The sequence below is a fragment of the Callorhinus ursinus genome, unplaced genomic scaffold (genome assembly GCF_003265705.2).
Source record: "Callorhinus ursinus isolate GAN/ISIS: 27379988/994484 unplaced genomic scaffold, GSC_fseal_2.0 scaffold2, whole genome shotgun sequence".
Classification (NCBI taxonomy): Eukaryota; Metazoa; Chordata; class Mammalia; order Carnivora; family Otariidae; genus Callorhinus; species Callorhinus ursinus.
This window is the reverse complement of record NW_027397064.1, coordinates 33,218,386-33,232,580: the sequence shown is the minus strand read 5'-3', so window position 1 is coordinate 33,232,580 and position 14,195 is coordinate 33,218,386. Positions and strand designations below refer to the sequence as shown.

General features: G+C 34.6%; 1 protein-coding gene across 8 annotated transcripts in view; it reads left to right on the top strand.

The window, feature by feature from the left end:
* SGO2 (shugoshin 2) overlaps positions 1-13,810 on the top strand; it is a 65,759-nt gene extending 51,949 nt beyond the window's left edge. For all 8 annotated transcript variants that reach the window (XM_073880326.1, XM_073880315.1, XM_073880311.1 and 5 more), the window contains 2 exons: positions 576-726; positions 11,951-13,810. In XM_073880326.1, coding sequence (XP_073736427.1) covers positions 576-726; positions 11,951-11,966 — 167 coding nt within the window. In that variant the 3' untranslated portion in view covers positions 11,967-13,810. The remainder of the gene's footprint in view (positions 1-575; positions 727-11,950) is intronic.
* Positions 13,811-14,195: the final 385 nt, after the last annotated feature.

Sequence of the window (14,195 nt, the reverse complement as noted above, 5' to 3'; positions counted from 1 at the left end):
TCTTGGCTTTTGTACATAATGCTGCTATGAACATGGGGGTACAGATATCTTTTCAAGTTAGAGAACACTAGGATTTTGATGGATAAGGCTATTCCGGGTAAAAGGAATACTAAAAAGAAGTGCAAAAATCTAGAATTACAGTCCATGATAGAGGACCGGTGAGCCATCTTGCTTCTCTCTATTCCTCATGATACCTTTCACAGAATAAGCAGTTGATACAAATGTTGAATGAATGTGTAGTAATTTGTATGATTCTGTGAATAGAGTTGACCTGTGAAGGATTTTTATCAGCCTATATGTGATTTCAGAATAAAAATGTTATGGTATACTTTGGTAGGTTGTTTCAAATTTTAAGTCTCTTTTTTTCTCATTGCTGGGGACAAAAACTGATTCACAAATAATTTCAGTGCTATTATTGTAATATTTAAAATTATAACTTGATTATTGCTAAGTTTAAAAATTTGCTGCCAGTAATTTGCAAACCACTAAATATCCTGTATCTATTTCTATATGAGGATGTCCCATTTCTCTTTACATATGTTTACAAATATTTGTGAAAATAATATTCTTTGCAGGTGGTAGAACACTACAGGACTTGACAAATACCAGTTTTGTTTCAAATAATGCTGCTAAAGCTGAAAATAAGTCAGAAAATCCATCTTTAGAGCTACCAAGCCGAAGAAGAAGGTGTACTCCTCTCTCTTTAAAGGAGCCAAATCTCAAAAGGTAAGTATTTCAGTGATATTAAAGTGATTTCAGTGTGATATTATAAACTATATGCTTTAAAAGAAATTCCTGCCTGAATTAGTGTTTGAACATTTCTGAATATCAATATATTTTTGACATATAATCACAGTATGATCTAGATAAGATTTGAAGAAATGTCTTCTTTTATTCTTTGAACAGACTTTGTAAAAAAAACTTTGTTCCCTATGATTTGCAAACTACTATTTCCATGTCTGTTATCTTCATTTGTGTTCCCTAGAAGAATTCAAAGTAGCTTATTTGTTCTTTAGCCTTAAATAGTAATAGTTTTTTTTCTTTCTTTTTTTAAATTTCAAACAGGGCGCCTGGGTGGCTGAGTCAGTTAAGCGTCTAACTCTTGATTTTATCTCAGGTCATAATCTCAGGGTCGTGAGATCAAGCCCCGAGTTGGGCTCCATGCTCAGCGGGGAGTCTGCTTGAGATTCTCTTTCTCTTTCTCCCTCTCCCCTACCCACCCCCATGCGTGTACATGCTCTCTCTCTCTAAAATATCTCTCTCTCTAAAATAAATAGGGTCACCTGGGTGGCTCAGTTGGTTAAGCATCTACCTTTGGCTCTTGTCATGATCCCACGTCCTGGGATCCCTGCTTAGTGGGAAGCCTGCTTCTCCCTCTGCCCCCACTGTGCTCTGTCTGTCTGTCTCTCTGTCAGATAGATAGATAATCTGTTTCTTTAAAAATATATAAAACATACCCCAACAAAGGGAAAATAGTACTCCGCCTTCCTATCCACCATCCCTCAGTTTCAATTGTTATCAGTATTTTGCCTTATTTATTTCATCTGTCCTTTTTTGTTGTAGTATTTTTAAAGCAAATCCCTAATATTGGGTCATTTAATTCCAAAAACACTTCTGTGTATCTCTCTTAAAAAAAGGAACTTAACAAAATTAGATTAATAGTGATCACAGCAATTATCTATATGAATTAGCAACAGTTTCTTACTGTCATCTAACAGCCAATTATCTCAAAATATGTCCAAATGCCTTTTACATGTGTTTTATGGAAAATCTCATATTTGTTATTAAAAAATAACATATTTTTGTTATTTTATATCATATTTGTTTTTAAAAGGATAAATGAAGTAGCCTGTTTTGCTGAACCCCATCATATTTGGGATCATATCTTCAAAAAGATAGAGAAAACTGTCCTTAAATTTTCTCATCCTTTGCATTGTTTCAGTATTTGCTCCTTTTGTAAAATGAAAGGCCAAGTTGATCGTTCTGACAGGTATTTTGAAACAATAACAGGTGTGGAGCAAAAGCTCTCATTCACTGCTGGTGGGAAAGCCAGAGGGTACAGCCATTTTGCAAGATAGCTTGGTGGTTTCTTACAAAACTTAACGTATACTTTTCTGTATGATCCAGCATTCACACTCCTTGGTATTTACCCAAGGGTGTTGAGAAGTTATATCCACACAAAAATCTGCACATGGATATTTATGGCAGCTTATTCACATCGCCAAAACTAGGAAGCAACCAAGAAATAAACTGTGGCATATCTAGACAGTGGAATATTACTCAGTGCTAAAAAGAAATGAGGTATCAAGGCATGAAAAGATAAGGAAGAGTCACAAATGCATTTAACTAAGTGAAAGAAGCCAATCTGAGAAGGCTATTTACTGTATAATTCCGACTATATGACATTCTGGAAGAGGCAAAGCTATGGAGACAGTAAAAAGATCAGTGGTTGTCAGGGAGGGGGCAGGGCAGACAGATGAACAGGTGGAGCACAGAAGATTTTTAGGGCAGTGAAAATTCTCTGTATGATACTATAATGATAGATATTTGTCGTTATACATTTTTCCAAACCCTTAGAATGTACAACACCAAGAGGGAACCCTAAGATAAACTATAGGCTTCAACTGATTATGATGTGTTAGTGTAGATTCATCATTAATAAAATATATACAATGCTTGTGAGTAATGTTGACAATGGGGATGGCTATGCATAGGTAAGGGCAGAGGGCATATGGGAAATCTCTACCTTCCTCTCTATATTATTGTAAACCTAAAACTACTCTAAAAAAATAAAGTCTTAAAAAAAAACCCAATAACCAACACATTGTAGAAATACAAGGGAGGGTGAGAGAGAAACAGAAGTGAAATGATCAAACAGTTTTTTAAAAAACAATTTTATCGAGCCATAATTCACATACCATACATATCATCATTTAAAGTGTACAATTCAGTGTGTTTTTAGTTTATTCACAGATACACATACCATCATCACAATCAATTTTAGAACATGTCTTCACCTCAAAAAGAAACTCCATGCCCTTTATCTATCATTCCCATACCCCCCCTCCCCACCCCACCCCCAGCCCTAGGCAACCATTCACCTACTTCCTATCTCAATAGATTTCCCTGTTCTGGATTTTTCATATGAATGGTATCATGTAATATGTGGCTTCTTGTACTTAGCATAATGTTTCCAGGTTTATCCCATTTCATAGTATGTATCAGTATTTCATTTCTTTTTAGGACTGAATAATAGTCTATCATATGGATAATACCACATTTTGTTTATCCACTTGTCTGTCGACGGACATTTGGTTTTCTCCATCTTTTGGTTATTATGAATAATGCTGCTATAAATATCATTTGCAAGTCTTTGTGTCTATGTTTTCTGTTCTCTTGGGTATATGCCTACTTGTAGAATTCATGAGTCATATGGTAACTCTTTTTAATCATTTGAGGAACTGCTAGACTATTTTCCAAAGCTGCTGCACCATTTTACATTACCACCAGTGATGTATGAGGGTTCTGAGTTCTCCATTTCCTTACCAACACACTTCTTATTTGGCTTTTTGATGATTCTAACCATAGTAGTGGGTATAAAGTAGTATCATAGTAAGGTTTTGATTTGTATTTCTTTGATGACTGATGATGTTGAGCATCTTTTCATGTGCTTATTGACCATTTGTGTATCTTTGTCAAAGGAAAGTGTATTCAGGGGCACCTGGGTGGCTCAGTCGGTTAGGTGTCCCACTCTTTTTTTTTCTCTAGAGCTATAGCAACTACCACATGGATTAGCTTTTTATATTATTAAACATAATAATTAACATAAATACTCAAATATCTATACTGAACACAAATAAATTAGAGGGTGAAATTACATTACAGAAAATTATTGCGTTATATAAAAGGGCCACAACACCTTAATATCATTTTTGACAGAGGGAAAAATTTAAAATGCAATTATTCCAAGTACTGTGGATTGAGTATCAAGCATAATTTAAGATGAAGCACATCTGAAGTTGTAATCATAGCAAAGTTATTTCCTTGCTCTTCTTTTTTCCTCCACTGATTTTTTTTATTTGGGTTTTTTTTTAATTTAAATTTAATTAACATATATTATTAATTTCAGAGGCAGAGTTCAGTGATTCATCAGTCTTATATACCCAACGCTCATTACATCACTTGCCCTCCTTAATGTCCATCACCCAGTTACACCATCCTCCTACCCGCTTCCCTCCAGCAACCCTCAGTTTGTTTCCTGTGGTTAAGAGTCTCTTATGGTTTGTCTCCCTCTCAGATTTCATCTTGTTTTATTTTTCTCTCCCATCCCCTATGATCCTCTGTTTTGTTTCTTAAATTCCACATATGAGTGAGATCATATAATAATTCTCTTGATCTCAGCTCAGGTCATGATCTCAGGGTTGTGAGTTCAAGTCCTGCATTGGGCTTCATGCTGGCAGGAAGGCTACTTAAAAAAAAAGCTTATGATGTGTTAATTAAATTAAATTAAATTAAAAATTACATTTAAATTAAATTAAAAAGAAAAGTCTATTCAGATCTTTTTCCCTTTTTTCAATTGGGTTGTCTTTTTTTTTTTTTAATTGAGTTGCAAGTTAAACTTTCTTATTTTAAACTAATTTTATTTTTTTCTTTAAATTTTTTATTGTTATGTTAATCACCATACATTACATCATTAGTTTTCAGTGTAGTGTTCCATGATTCATTGTTTGTGCATAACACCCAGTGCTCCATGCAGAACGTGCCCTCTTTAATACCCATCACCAGGCTAACCCATCCCCCCACCCCCTCCCCTAAACTAATTTTAGACTTACCAAAAGAGTTATAAAAATAGCCCAGAGGTTCCTTCCCCAGCTTTCCCTAATTTTAACACCTTATCCGCAGTACAATGATCAAAATTAGAAAATTAGCATTGGTACAATACTGTTAACAAACTATAGATGTCCATTAACACCCTTTGCTGTTTTAGAATCCTATCCAGGATCCCACCTTGTTTCTCCTTAGCCTCCTCCAGCCTATAACAGTTCCTCATTCCTTCCTTTTACTTTTATAACTTTGACACTTTTGAAGACTATTGGTCAGTTATTTTGTAGAATGTCCCTCAGTTTGGTTTGTCTGATGTTTTCTCATGATTACAATGCAGTTAAGCATTTTTGGCAAGAATTCTGCAGAAATGGTATGTCCTTCTCTCATTGCATCATTTTAAGGGGTTTATCATGTCAGTATGTCTCGGTAATTTTAACTTTGATCACTTGATTGAGGTGGTGCCTGCTGGGTTTTTTCACTATAAATCACTATTTTTCCTTTATAGTTAATGAACACTGGGGGAGATGCTTTGAATCTGTGCATTCCTATTTTTCCTCCCACTTTCACCTACTGATTTTAGCATCCATTGATGGACCTTGCCTGCAACAGTTATATTTCTGCCTAATAGTGGTTTTCTGTTTCCCTCTTTCCTTCTACATTTATTGGAATTCTGTAAGGAAGAGCTGTCCTTTCTCCCTCTCTCCCTCCCTCCCTTATTGATTGATTGATTGATTGATTTATATCAGTATGGACTTATGGATACTTATTCTATAAGTGAAAATTTAATACTATCAATAGTTATTGCATTGCTCAGATTATTCCAGTATGGCTATTAGGAGTTCCTTCAGAGTGGCTTCCTTCTGTGTTCTTTCAGCAAGACCTCATCATATTTTGAGCACTTCCTTATTTTCTGACACAAGATGTTCCAGGCTTATCTTAGTGTTTTTCCTGCCCCAGCCCCCAAATTAGGTACTTTTGAAGAATTTTGTTTAAAAACCGAGGCATTCTTGCTATGTATATGGTATTAGTTAGCTACTGCTGCTCAGCAGTGTTACCATAAACCTAGTAGCCTAAAACAGCATCCATTTCTTATCTCTCCATTTCCGTGGGCCAGGAATCTGGACTAGAGCACTGAATTAGGTGCTCTACTTAGTGTCTCACAAAGCTGTCATTAAGATGTTGTCCAAGATGGTTCTCATCTAGAGGCCCTACTGTAGGTGAATCTGCTCTCAAGGTCATGCCGATTGTTGGCAGATTTATTTCCTTGTAGTTATAGGACTGAGGGCCCCAGCTTCTTGCTGTTGGCTAGAAGCTGTCCTCAACTCCTCGAGGCCACTCTCAGCTCCTTGCCAAATGGGCCTCCCAAAATGGCTCCTTATTTCAAAGCTAGCTGCAGAGTCTCTAGGGCAAATCCTTTAGCAGATAGAATATCATAAAATGAAATGCAATCTTAGAAGTCAGACATTCCATCACCTTTGCCATATTCTATTGGTTAGTTGCAAGTCACAGTTCCTTCAAGAGGCAGTTACACAAGGGCATGAACGTCATCATGAGTGTGGTGGGAGGGATCCTCCTTAGGGTCTGGTCACCACAGGGCGCATTGCTGTTGGCCCTCTCAGCAGACAGAGCTAGGAAACATATGTATGCATACTAATCCACACATACACATACTTTTATATTTCTCTATCTGTATATGAAGTAAAAAACCGTGAGTTTATATATTGATAGCCTCTGATTCCAGTTCAACACCACAGGGTTCATTTTCACTTTGCTTATTCATAATTTATTTCTCAGTGAGAAGCCTGCCTCTCATTATCTAAAATATATTTATTTGTTTGTTCATTTCTAGCATACACATAAAGTAGTTTCAGAATTGCTAACTTCTATCCCTGTGAGAAGCATACTTAACTATAACTAGATTATAACATTTAGATATGGTTCTTTTTGTCTTAGGTTAGTTCTTTCCTTACCAACCCCCTTCCAGAGTAGTTATGTTATTCATTTGTAATTCATTTAGGTACATTTGTTATTGTTTGTATTGTTTTCTCCTTCTATATCTTGGTAGATTTTGTTATTTACTTTGTATGTGAAACATTTGGATTATACAAATCAAAGCTATACAAAATGGTATATGCAGAGAACAGCAACTACTTTTATCCCAGCTACCCCATTCCTATTACGCCCTCTTTCTTTCCTATTTTCACCTACCTCCTGGGGGTAACCAGTTTCTTTAGTTTCTGGCTTATCCTTCCTGTATTTCTTTAGCATAAATAAGCAGATATATGTATATCCCCCTTTTACATAAAGGCAGCATACCGTAGCTATTCTGTTGGGCTTTGTTTACTTTTATTTAACAGTGTATTCTGGAAATCAGTATCAATTGGTTGAGATTTTCCTCCTCCTTTTTTTTACAGCTGGATAATAATTATGTATAGATATACTATACTTTTATTCAATCACGTTCCTATATATGCACATTTAGGTTGTTTCCAATCTTTTACCATTATAAATAATAACTACATTGAATAATATTGTGCATATATCTTTTCATATTGTTGGAAATGGATCTTCAGAGTAAATTCCTAAAAGGGGATTGCAGGGGTGAAAAATAAGCACATATGTAGTTCTGTTAGGTCTTGCCACACCTCCCTCCAGAGGCTCGTACAAATTTGCATTACCACCAGCAGAGTGTGGCACCCTTTACCCACATTGTAATCAACAAGAATATGTTGTCATATTTTAAAATTTTTGCCACTCTGGTAAGTGAGAAATGGTATATTGGTGGTGTTTTACTTGGCATTTCTCTATTAAGTGAATTTAAATGTTTTCCTCGTGCTTGGGGGTATTTATACCATTTTTTAATCTGTTCATATCTTTTTTCTGTTTTTTCATTGGATTTCTGGTCTTTTTGTCCCTTAGTTATTAAGAATTCTTTTTATTTTTTTTTATTTTTTATTATGTTAATCACCACACATTACATCATTAGTTTTTGATTAATTCTTTATGTATTAGGGATATTAGCCCTTGTAGTATATGTAGCCAGTATTTTTTTGAGTTTATCAATTTTTTTACTGTTTTTTTAATTCTTTTTATTTTTACACAGTTAAATTTCTTAATCTTTCATTCTCTTTGAATTTTGAATCATAGTTAGAAGGTCTTTCCCTATACCATGGTTAAAGAGGAATTCATCATATTTTCTTCTAGTATTTTTATAGTTTTATTTCTTACATAAATCCCTAGTCCATTTAGAATTTTATTTTAGTGTGAGGTAGAAGATATGGATCTAATTTTGTCTTTCTTCCAAAGGCTACCCATCTGTACTTACACCTTTCATTTATTTACAAATACATCTTTATCCCAAAGATTGGAGATGTCATCCATGTCATATTCTAAATTTCTGTATGTATTTGGGGGGATACATCTAATACTGGACTTTTTTTTTTTTTAAAGGTTTTATTTATTTAAGAGAGAGAGAGAATGAGAGATAGAGAGCACGAGAGGGAAGAGGGTCAGAGGGAGAAGCAGACTCCCCGCTGAGCAGGGAGCCCGATGTGGGACTCGATCCCGGGACTCCAGGATCATGACCTGAGCCGAAGGCAGTCGCTCAACCAACTGAGCCACCCAGGCGCCCTAATGCTGGACTTTTTATTCTGTTGCAGTGATCTACCTGTCTAGTATAGAGGCTGTATATGATGTTTTAATGTCTGGTAAGGCTACTGCCTTCTCATAGTTTTTCTTTTCCATTGTTTCCTTGGGTGTTAGTGCATGCTTGTTTTTACATATGAACTTTTTTTTTTTACATTTTTTAAATTTTTAAAATTTTTAATTTTTTTAAATTTTTAAATTATTTTATTTTATTTTTATTATTTTTTATTATTTTTAATTTTTTTTAACATATGAACTTTAGTATTTATTTGGCAAGCTCAGGGTTTCTCAAACTCAGCACTACTGACATTTTGAGCTAGATATTTCTTTGTTGTGGCAGGCTGTTCTGTGCATCGTAAGATATTTAGCAGTATCCCTGCCCTCCACCCAGTAAATGTCAGTAGCACCCATCCACTTAAAACAATCAAAAATATCTCTAAATGTTGCAAAATATCACACAGGAAGCGAAATTGCTTTGAATTCAAAATGACTGGTCTAGCTTGCTGGTATTTTTATTGGACTTGCATTCAATTTATACCTTAATTTAGGGAGAACTAACATCTTTGTATTGAGTTGTGCTGTGTAAGAACAGGAGATGTCTTTGTATTTATTCAAGTCTTCTTTTGTAACTTGTAGAAGTGTTTTAAAATTTTCTTCAAACGGGTTTTACATGTTTCTTGTTATTAAATTGATTTGTACGTATTTAGTCTTCTCGGTTGCTACTGTAAATGCACATGTAACTTGGACATGTAAATCATGCTCAGTATTTATTTATGAGTATGAAAGGTGTTGAATTCTGTGTAAGTTTATAACTTGCTACTTAACTAAATTTCTTTTATTATCTATCTCATTGATTCTCTCAAGTAAAACTTAATGGAGGAGGAATACCATGATACCATCTGAAAATAGAGTTAGTTTTACTTCTTTACCCATTCATATGCCTCTGATTGATTTCTCTTGTTTTATGGCATTGGCTGGCTAATACCTCAGGTACAGTTTCACATATTAATAGGAATAGTGGGCATTCTTGCCTCGTTCCTGACTTGAGTGGTATTTCCACTCTGTTGTCTCCCCATTAAACAAGATAATGACTTTAGTATTAAAATAAGTATATACCATTTATAATATTGAGAAAATGTCCCCCAATGTCTATTGAGTGTTTTAATCATGGATGAGTGTTGCATCATGTCAAAGACTTTTTCAGTATCCATGAAAAATTTATATGCTTTATTTCCTTAGATTTATTAACATGGTGTATGATAATAGGTTTTCTAATACTGAACCGAACTTGCATTCCTGGAATAAATCTCACTTGGTCATGGTGTATGTTTTTTATAATGTGCTGTTGGATTTGCTTTTATAACTATGCTGTGAGTACTTGAGAAGAATATGTACCCTCTTTTATCAGAGTGTAGAGTTTGATATATATTCATAGGATTTACCCCTATATCTTTTAGATCTTCTATCTCCTTATTTTTTTTTTGCCCACTTCATCTATCTTACACTGAGAGTATTTTATATTAAAATCTCTTATTATTGTGTTCCTATCTGTCTCCATGCATCTCCTGTAGTTTTTGCTTCATAAAGGTAGTTGCTGTGCTATTTGGTACATAAACATCATAATTACTATATACTCATAGATGATTAATCCACATTGTGGATTAGGACTTCTACTATTGAAAATGTGCCCTTTGTCATAGTCAGTGCTTTGGGACTTAAAGACTTTAAAAAATATATTTGTATTACCTTCTTGTTAACTTCTGCTACCCCTATCCTCAGTGCCTAAAATGATCATTCTATAATACACTGCAAGCAGTTTCATTCAGGATCTCTTCTCACTGGGGGCCTATCAGAAGCTGTGATATATCTGCTGGATGCCATCCAAAAAGAAAAAAAAAGGCAGCTGGTTTGTCATCATTCTTAGTATTTATACTAATGTTCATTGTGATATTTGCTTTTAAAAAATTTACCAACTAAACCATTTACCAAATAATCTGCATGCCCAATAGATCTAAACTAAAATAGAATACTATTTCATTACAGCATTTTGCTGTATTTAGAAAGGTAGCTCTTCTAAAAGAATTTAATTCTATCTAATTACTCAAGGCAGTGGTATCATTGGCTCTGGAGAGGGGTACAGAGGAGGGAAAGAGACCTACTCGATAGCTAACCATTATACCTTTGTAATTTGGGACCATGTGTATGTATGTCATCTAAAAAACATGTGTAATGTAAAGAACAAATACAACTCCACTTTTTGCAACATGATATACTAGGTGCACGATCAAACTAAAAATAAAATTACTGGGTAAAATATTAAAAAACAAAACAAAAGCCAAACAAAAAAACCCCTTGAACATATTTATTAGCTAGAAAAGAAGAAGAAAGAAAGCTCTCATTAGAGACTGAATGAGAGCAGGAACCCAGAGAGGTAGGTGGACTCTGAGACTGGCTTTTGCCCAAACGTATTTACCAAACTAGGTGAACCTAAATGTTGGATTCACAGCCTTATGGGGCTGGGGACAGAAGGCATATCCTAGGGTTTAGCTAAAATGAAAAGTCCAATAGTAGATCACCTTCAATAAAGTTGAGCTACTTTCTCAGTAGGAGAGCAAACTAAAAATAACCTTCCCACCAGCTTTTTTAAGCCCCAAGAGATAACTCTGGTACTGAACTGAGGAGGAAAAAAATCTTCTGAGAATTCATAACCAAAATCAAACTCTCATGCATTGCAGCTGGAATTCATAATATCTGGAAGTCACAGAAAACTCAAGCTGAGGATTTAGTATTAGCCCATGACTTGTAGTGCCCCCTCTTGTCCATCAGAAGCAAATGCAGATATTTTCTAGAGCTTTCCCTCATCTCAGTCCTCAACAAATTTTCTACAGATAAAATTCCAAGGGAAATGAACAGTTAGCTCACAGTAAACACTACACACACAAGGAAACAAGGTACCAGCAGAAACAACTGATAGCAGAATTAGATACAGAATGTAAAATAAGAATGTTTAATGTTTCAGTGAAGGAGAGACTTGGAAGTGAATAAAGGTGTTGAAAAAAAAACACCTTTACTTTGAAGAAAAGCAAGGAAGAGATGAACACAGTTCAGGATAGTGATTACTTCTTGGGGGACGACAGGGATGTGATCAGAAAGGGGCACACTGGAGACTTCTGAGGTGTGGTGATATTTTATTTCTTCTTAGATTGGGTGGTAGGTGCATCAACATTTATTAATTGTTTTTAAGTTGTACATTTTCATGTATTCTTCTATGTATGCTGAAGTTCATAATAAAAAAATACGTAGTAAAACATGTAATGTGTGAAATCTAAGTTGGTCAGTTTTTCTTAAACCTTATTTTATAATTCCTACTATCATAGAGTATTCCAGATATATGATACAGGAGTTTTCTTCTCCATGCTTCATAGCAAAAGCATCAGCTTTGAGTTATTATTGTTCATCTTCCCTTTTTTCTACTCTGCAGGAAGATGAGAAGATGAGGTGAATGTGTGGATTCTGGTTTTTTTGAATTCTCAAACCATACCAAGTCAAAACAGGGATATAACAAGGACCCAAAAGATGAAATGTATGATGAAGGCTTCCCCCCCGCCCCGCCTTTTCATGAGTATTAATTTATCTATTCTTATGTTTACATATATGTGTATAAAATAGCTATTTTGTAATATTAAACTTCTAAAATCATTTTGGTCATCCTATAACTTATGTTCCTGTTTTTGTGAACTTCTTTCAACCTAACAGCCTTTAACTAAGCAAAAGCTGTTAACCTTTTAACCAAATAAAATGTGTTATAAATATTTTGGCATTGGTTATCTTGTTGTATACCAAACTATCTTGTTTTGTTTTATTTTTAAACCATCCAATATATTTGATCACCTAGAAGATTTTTAAAAGTTGCCTTTTGCCTTGGCCAGTTTTCTGTCACCCTTCATTCTTATACTTTCAGAAATACCTGTTAGATGTCAATTTCTGTATTATTTCCACTCTCTAATCTGATGACTTGGCTGAGGGGCTTAACCTTTAAGGCTCTTTTAAATTTGGTTTTTATAACTTTAACTTTATTTTAAAGAACCCTTACTATACTAGTAGTAGAAAGTAATAAATCCTATTGATGTCTGAGATCTATGAACATAGTTTACTGTATTCAAATGACAAGTCAAATTCTATTCTGCCTAGATGGAAAAGCTTACTTAGAGGGTATGTGACATATAAAAGGGTGAACTCAGTGTTTTTAACAAACACTTAAGATCATTCTGGGGCAGACTGTCCTAGGACCAAACTTTGAGGAATTGCTGTAGGAATACAGAGTCCCACGGAACTTACTCATAATATCAACAATGTGGGTTGAATGGAGGCCTTATTAAAGGAACAGTTTACACAAAGATTAAGAGCCTGGCACCCTGACAATCTTTGTTCTCTTTCCTATACACCTATTACTTGGAGACTGTGGACCTCCTAGAGGCAGTTTTCAGTATTATATTTTTGTCCCTATTGCTTATTTCTATTTTTCCTCCTTTCTATGAGATTTTTCTTTTTTTCCCTTGCCATGTAACTTATTTTTCAGTTTATGTAGTCAAATTTATCAACCTTTTATTGCTGGTGGAATTTGGTCACAGTAAGAAAGAGTTTTCCTACTTCCAGATTATAAAGACATTTACCCATGGTTTCATTTTGTTTTACATTTAAATTTCTGATTCATGTGGAATTTTTTCTATTAATGAGATATGAATGCAACTTCAACCTTTTTCCAAATGACTCCCCCATTAATGAGAAGGTCCATGATTTGAAATGCTACCCTTTTTTATGTTGTATTTCCATGTGCACTTAAATTTATTTCTCAATTTTCTCTTGTATTGGTCTGTGTGTCTGTTTATGCCCCACTACTGTACTCTATAGACTTTAGGGGGAGTATCGAAGTTTCTCTCTCCTAGAGCTTTTACACATTTCTTAATAAATTTATGCCTAGGAATTTAATTTTTTTCTTGGTAATATAAATAGAATCTTCCCTTTGAGTCTCTCCTAATTATTTGCATATATATGTTCATTATTGATTTCTGTATGTTAATTACTGAACATTTGTTGTTTGTAGTATTTTCCAGACATATGTCCTGAAAACTAAGTTAACTTTACCTCTTTTTTTTCCCCTTCCAAATCTTATGCATCTCATTGCTTTCTTTTGTCTAATTAATTGTATGGCTGCTACCTTAAGTAAAATGTAAAATTGTAGCGAGAATAGGTATCCTTGTATTGTTCCTGATTTTCATGGGAATGCCTCTGGTTTTACCCTAATAAGTAAGATGCTGGGTTTTAAGCTGGTTATGTATAATTTATAATCACATTAAAGTATTGTCTATCAATTATTTTATTGAGTGCTTCTTAAAAAAATCATGAATAAGTGTTGAATTTTTGTCAAGTGACTTTTGACATTGATAGAGACTGTATGAGTTAGGGTCCAGCCAAGAGACAGAAACCACAATTATTTTATAAATTGTTAGCCATATAGTACAGAACTAAACAAGAACTGAAAAGGCAAAAGGGACCCCTGGAGTGTCCTAGAGGAGGTAACTATGGGAAGTACTCTGGGGCTGGGGATGCAAAGAAAAAAGAATGGAATTATTGAAACCTAAAGGCTTGGAGGAAGAGTTCCAGGACTCTAGGGAAGGTGTGCAACGAGTTTCCACTAAACTAAAAGTTTAGTGCTGTTTCCCTGA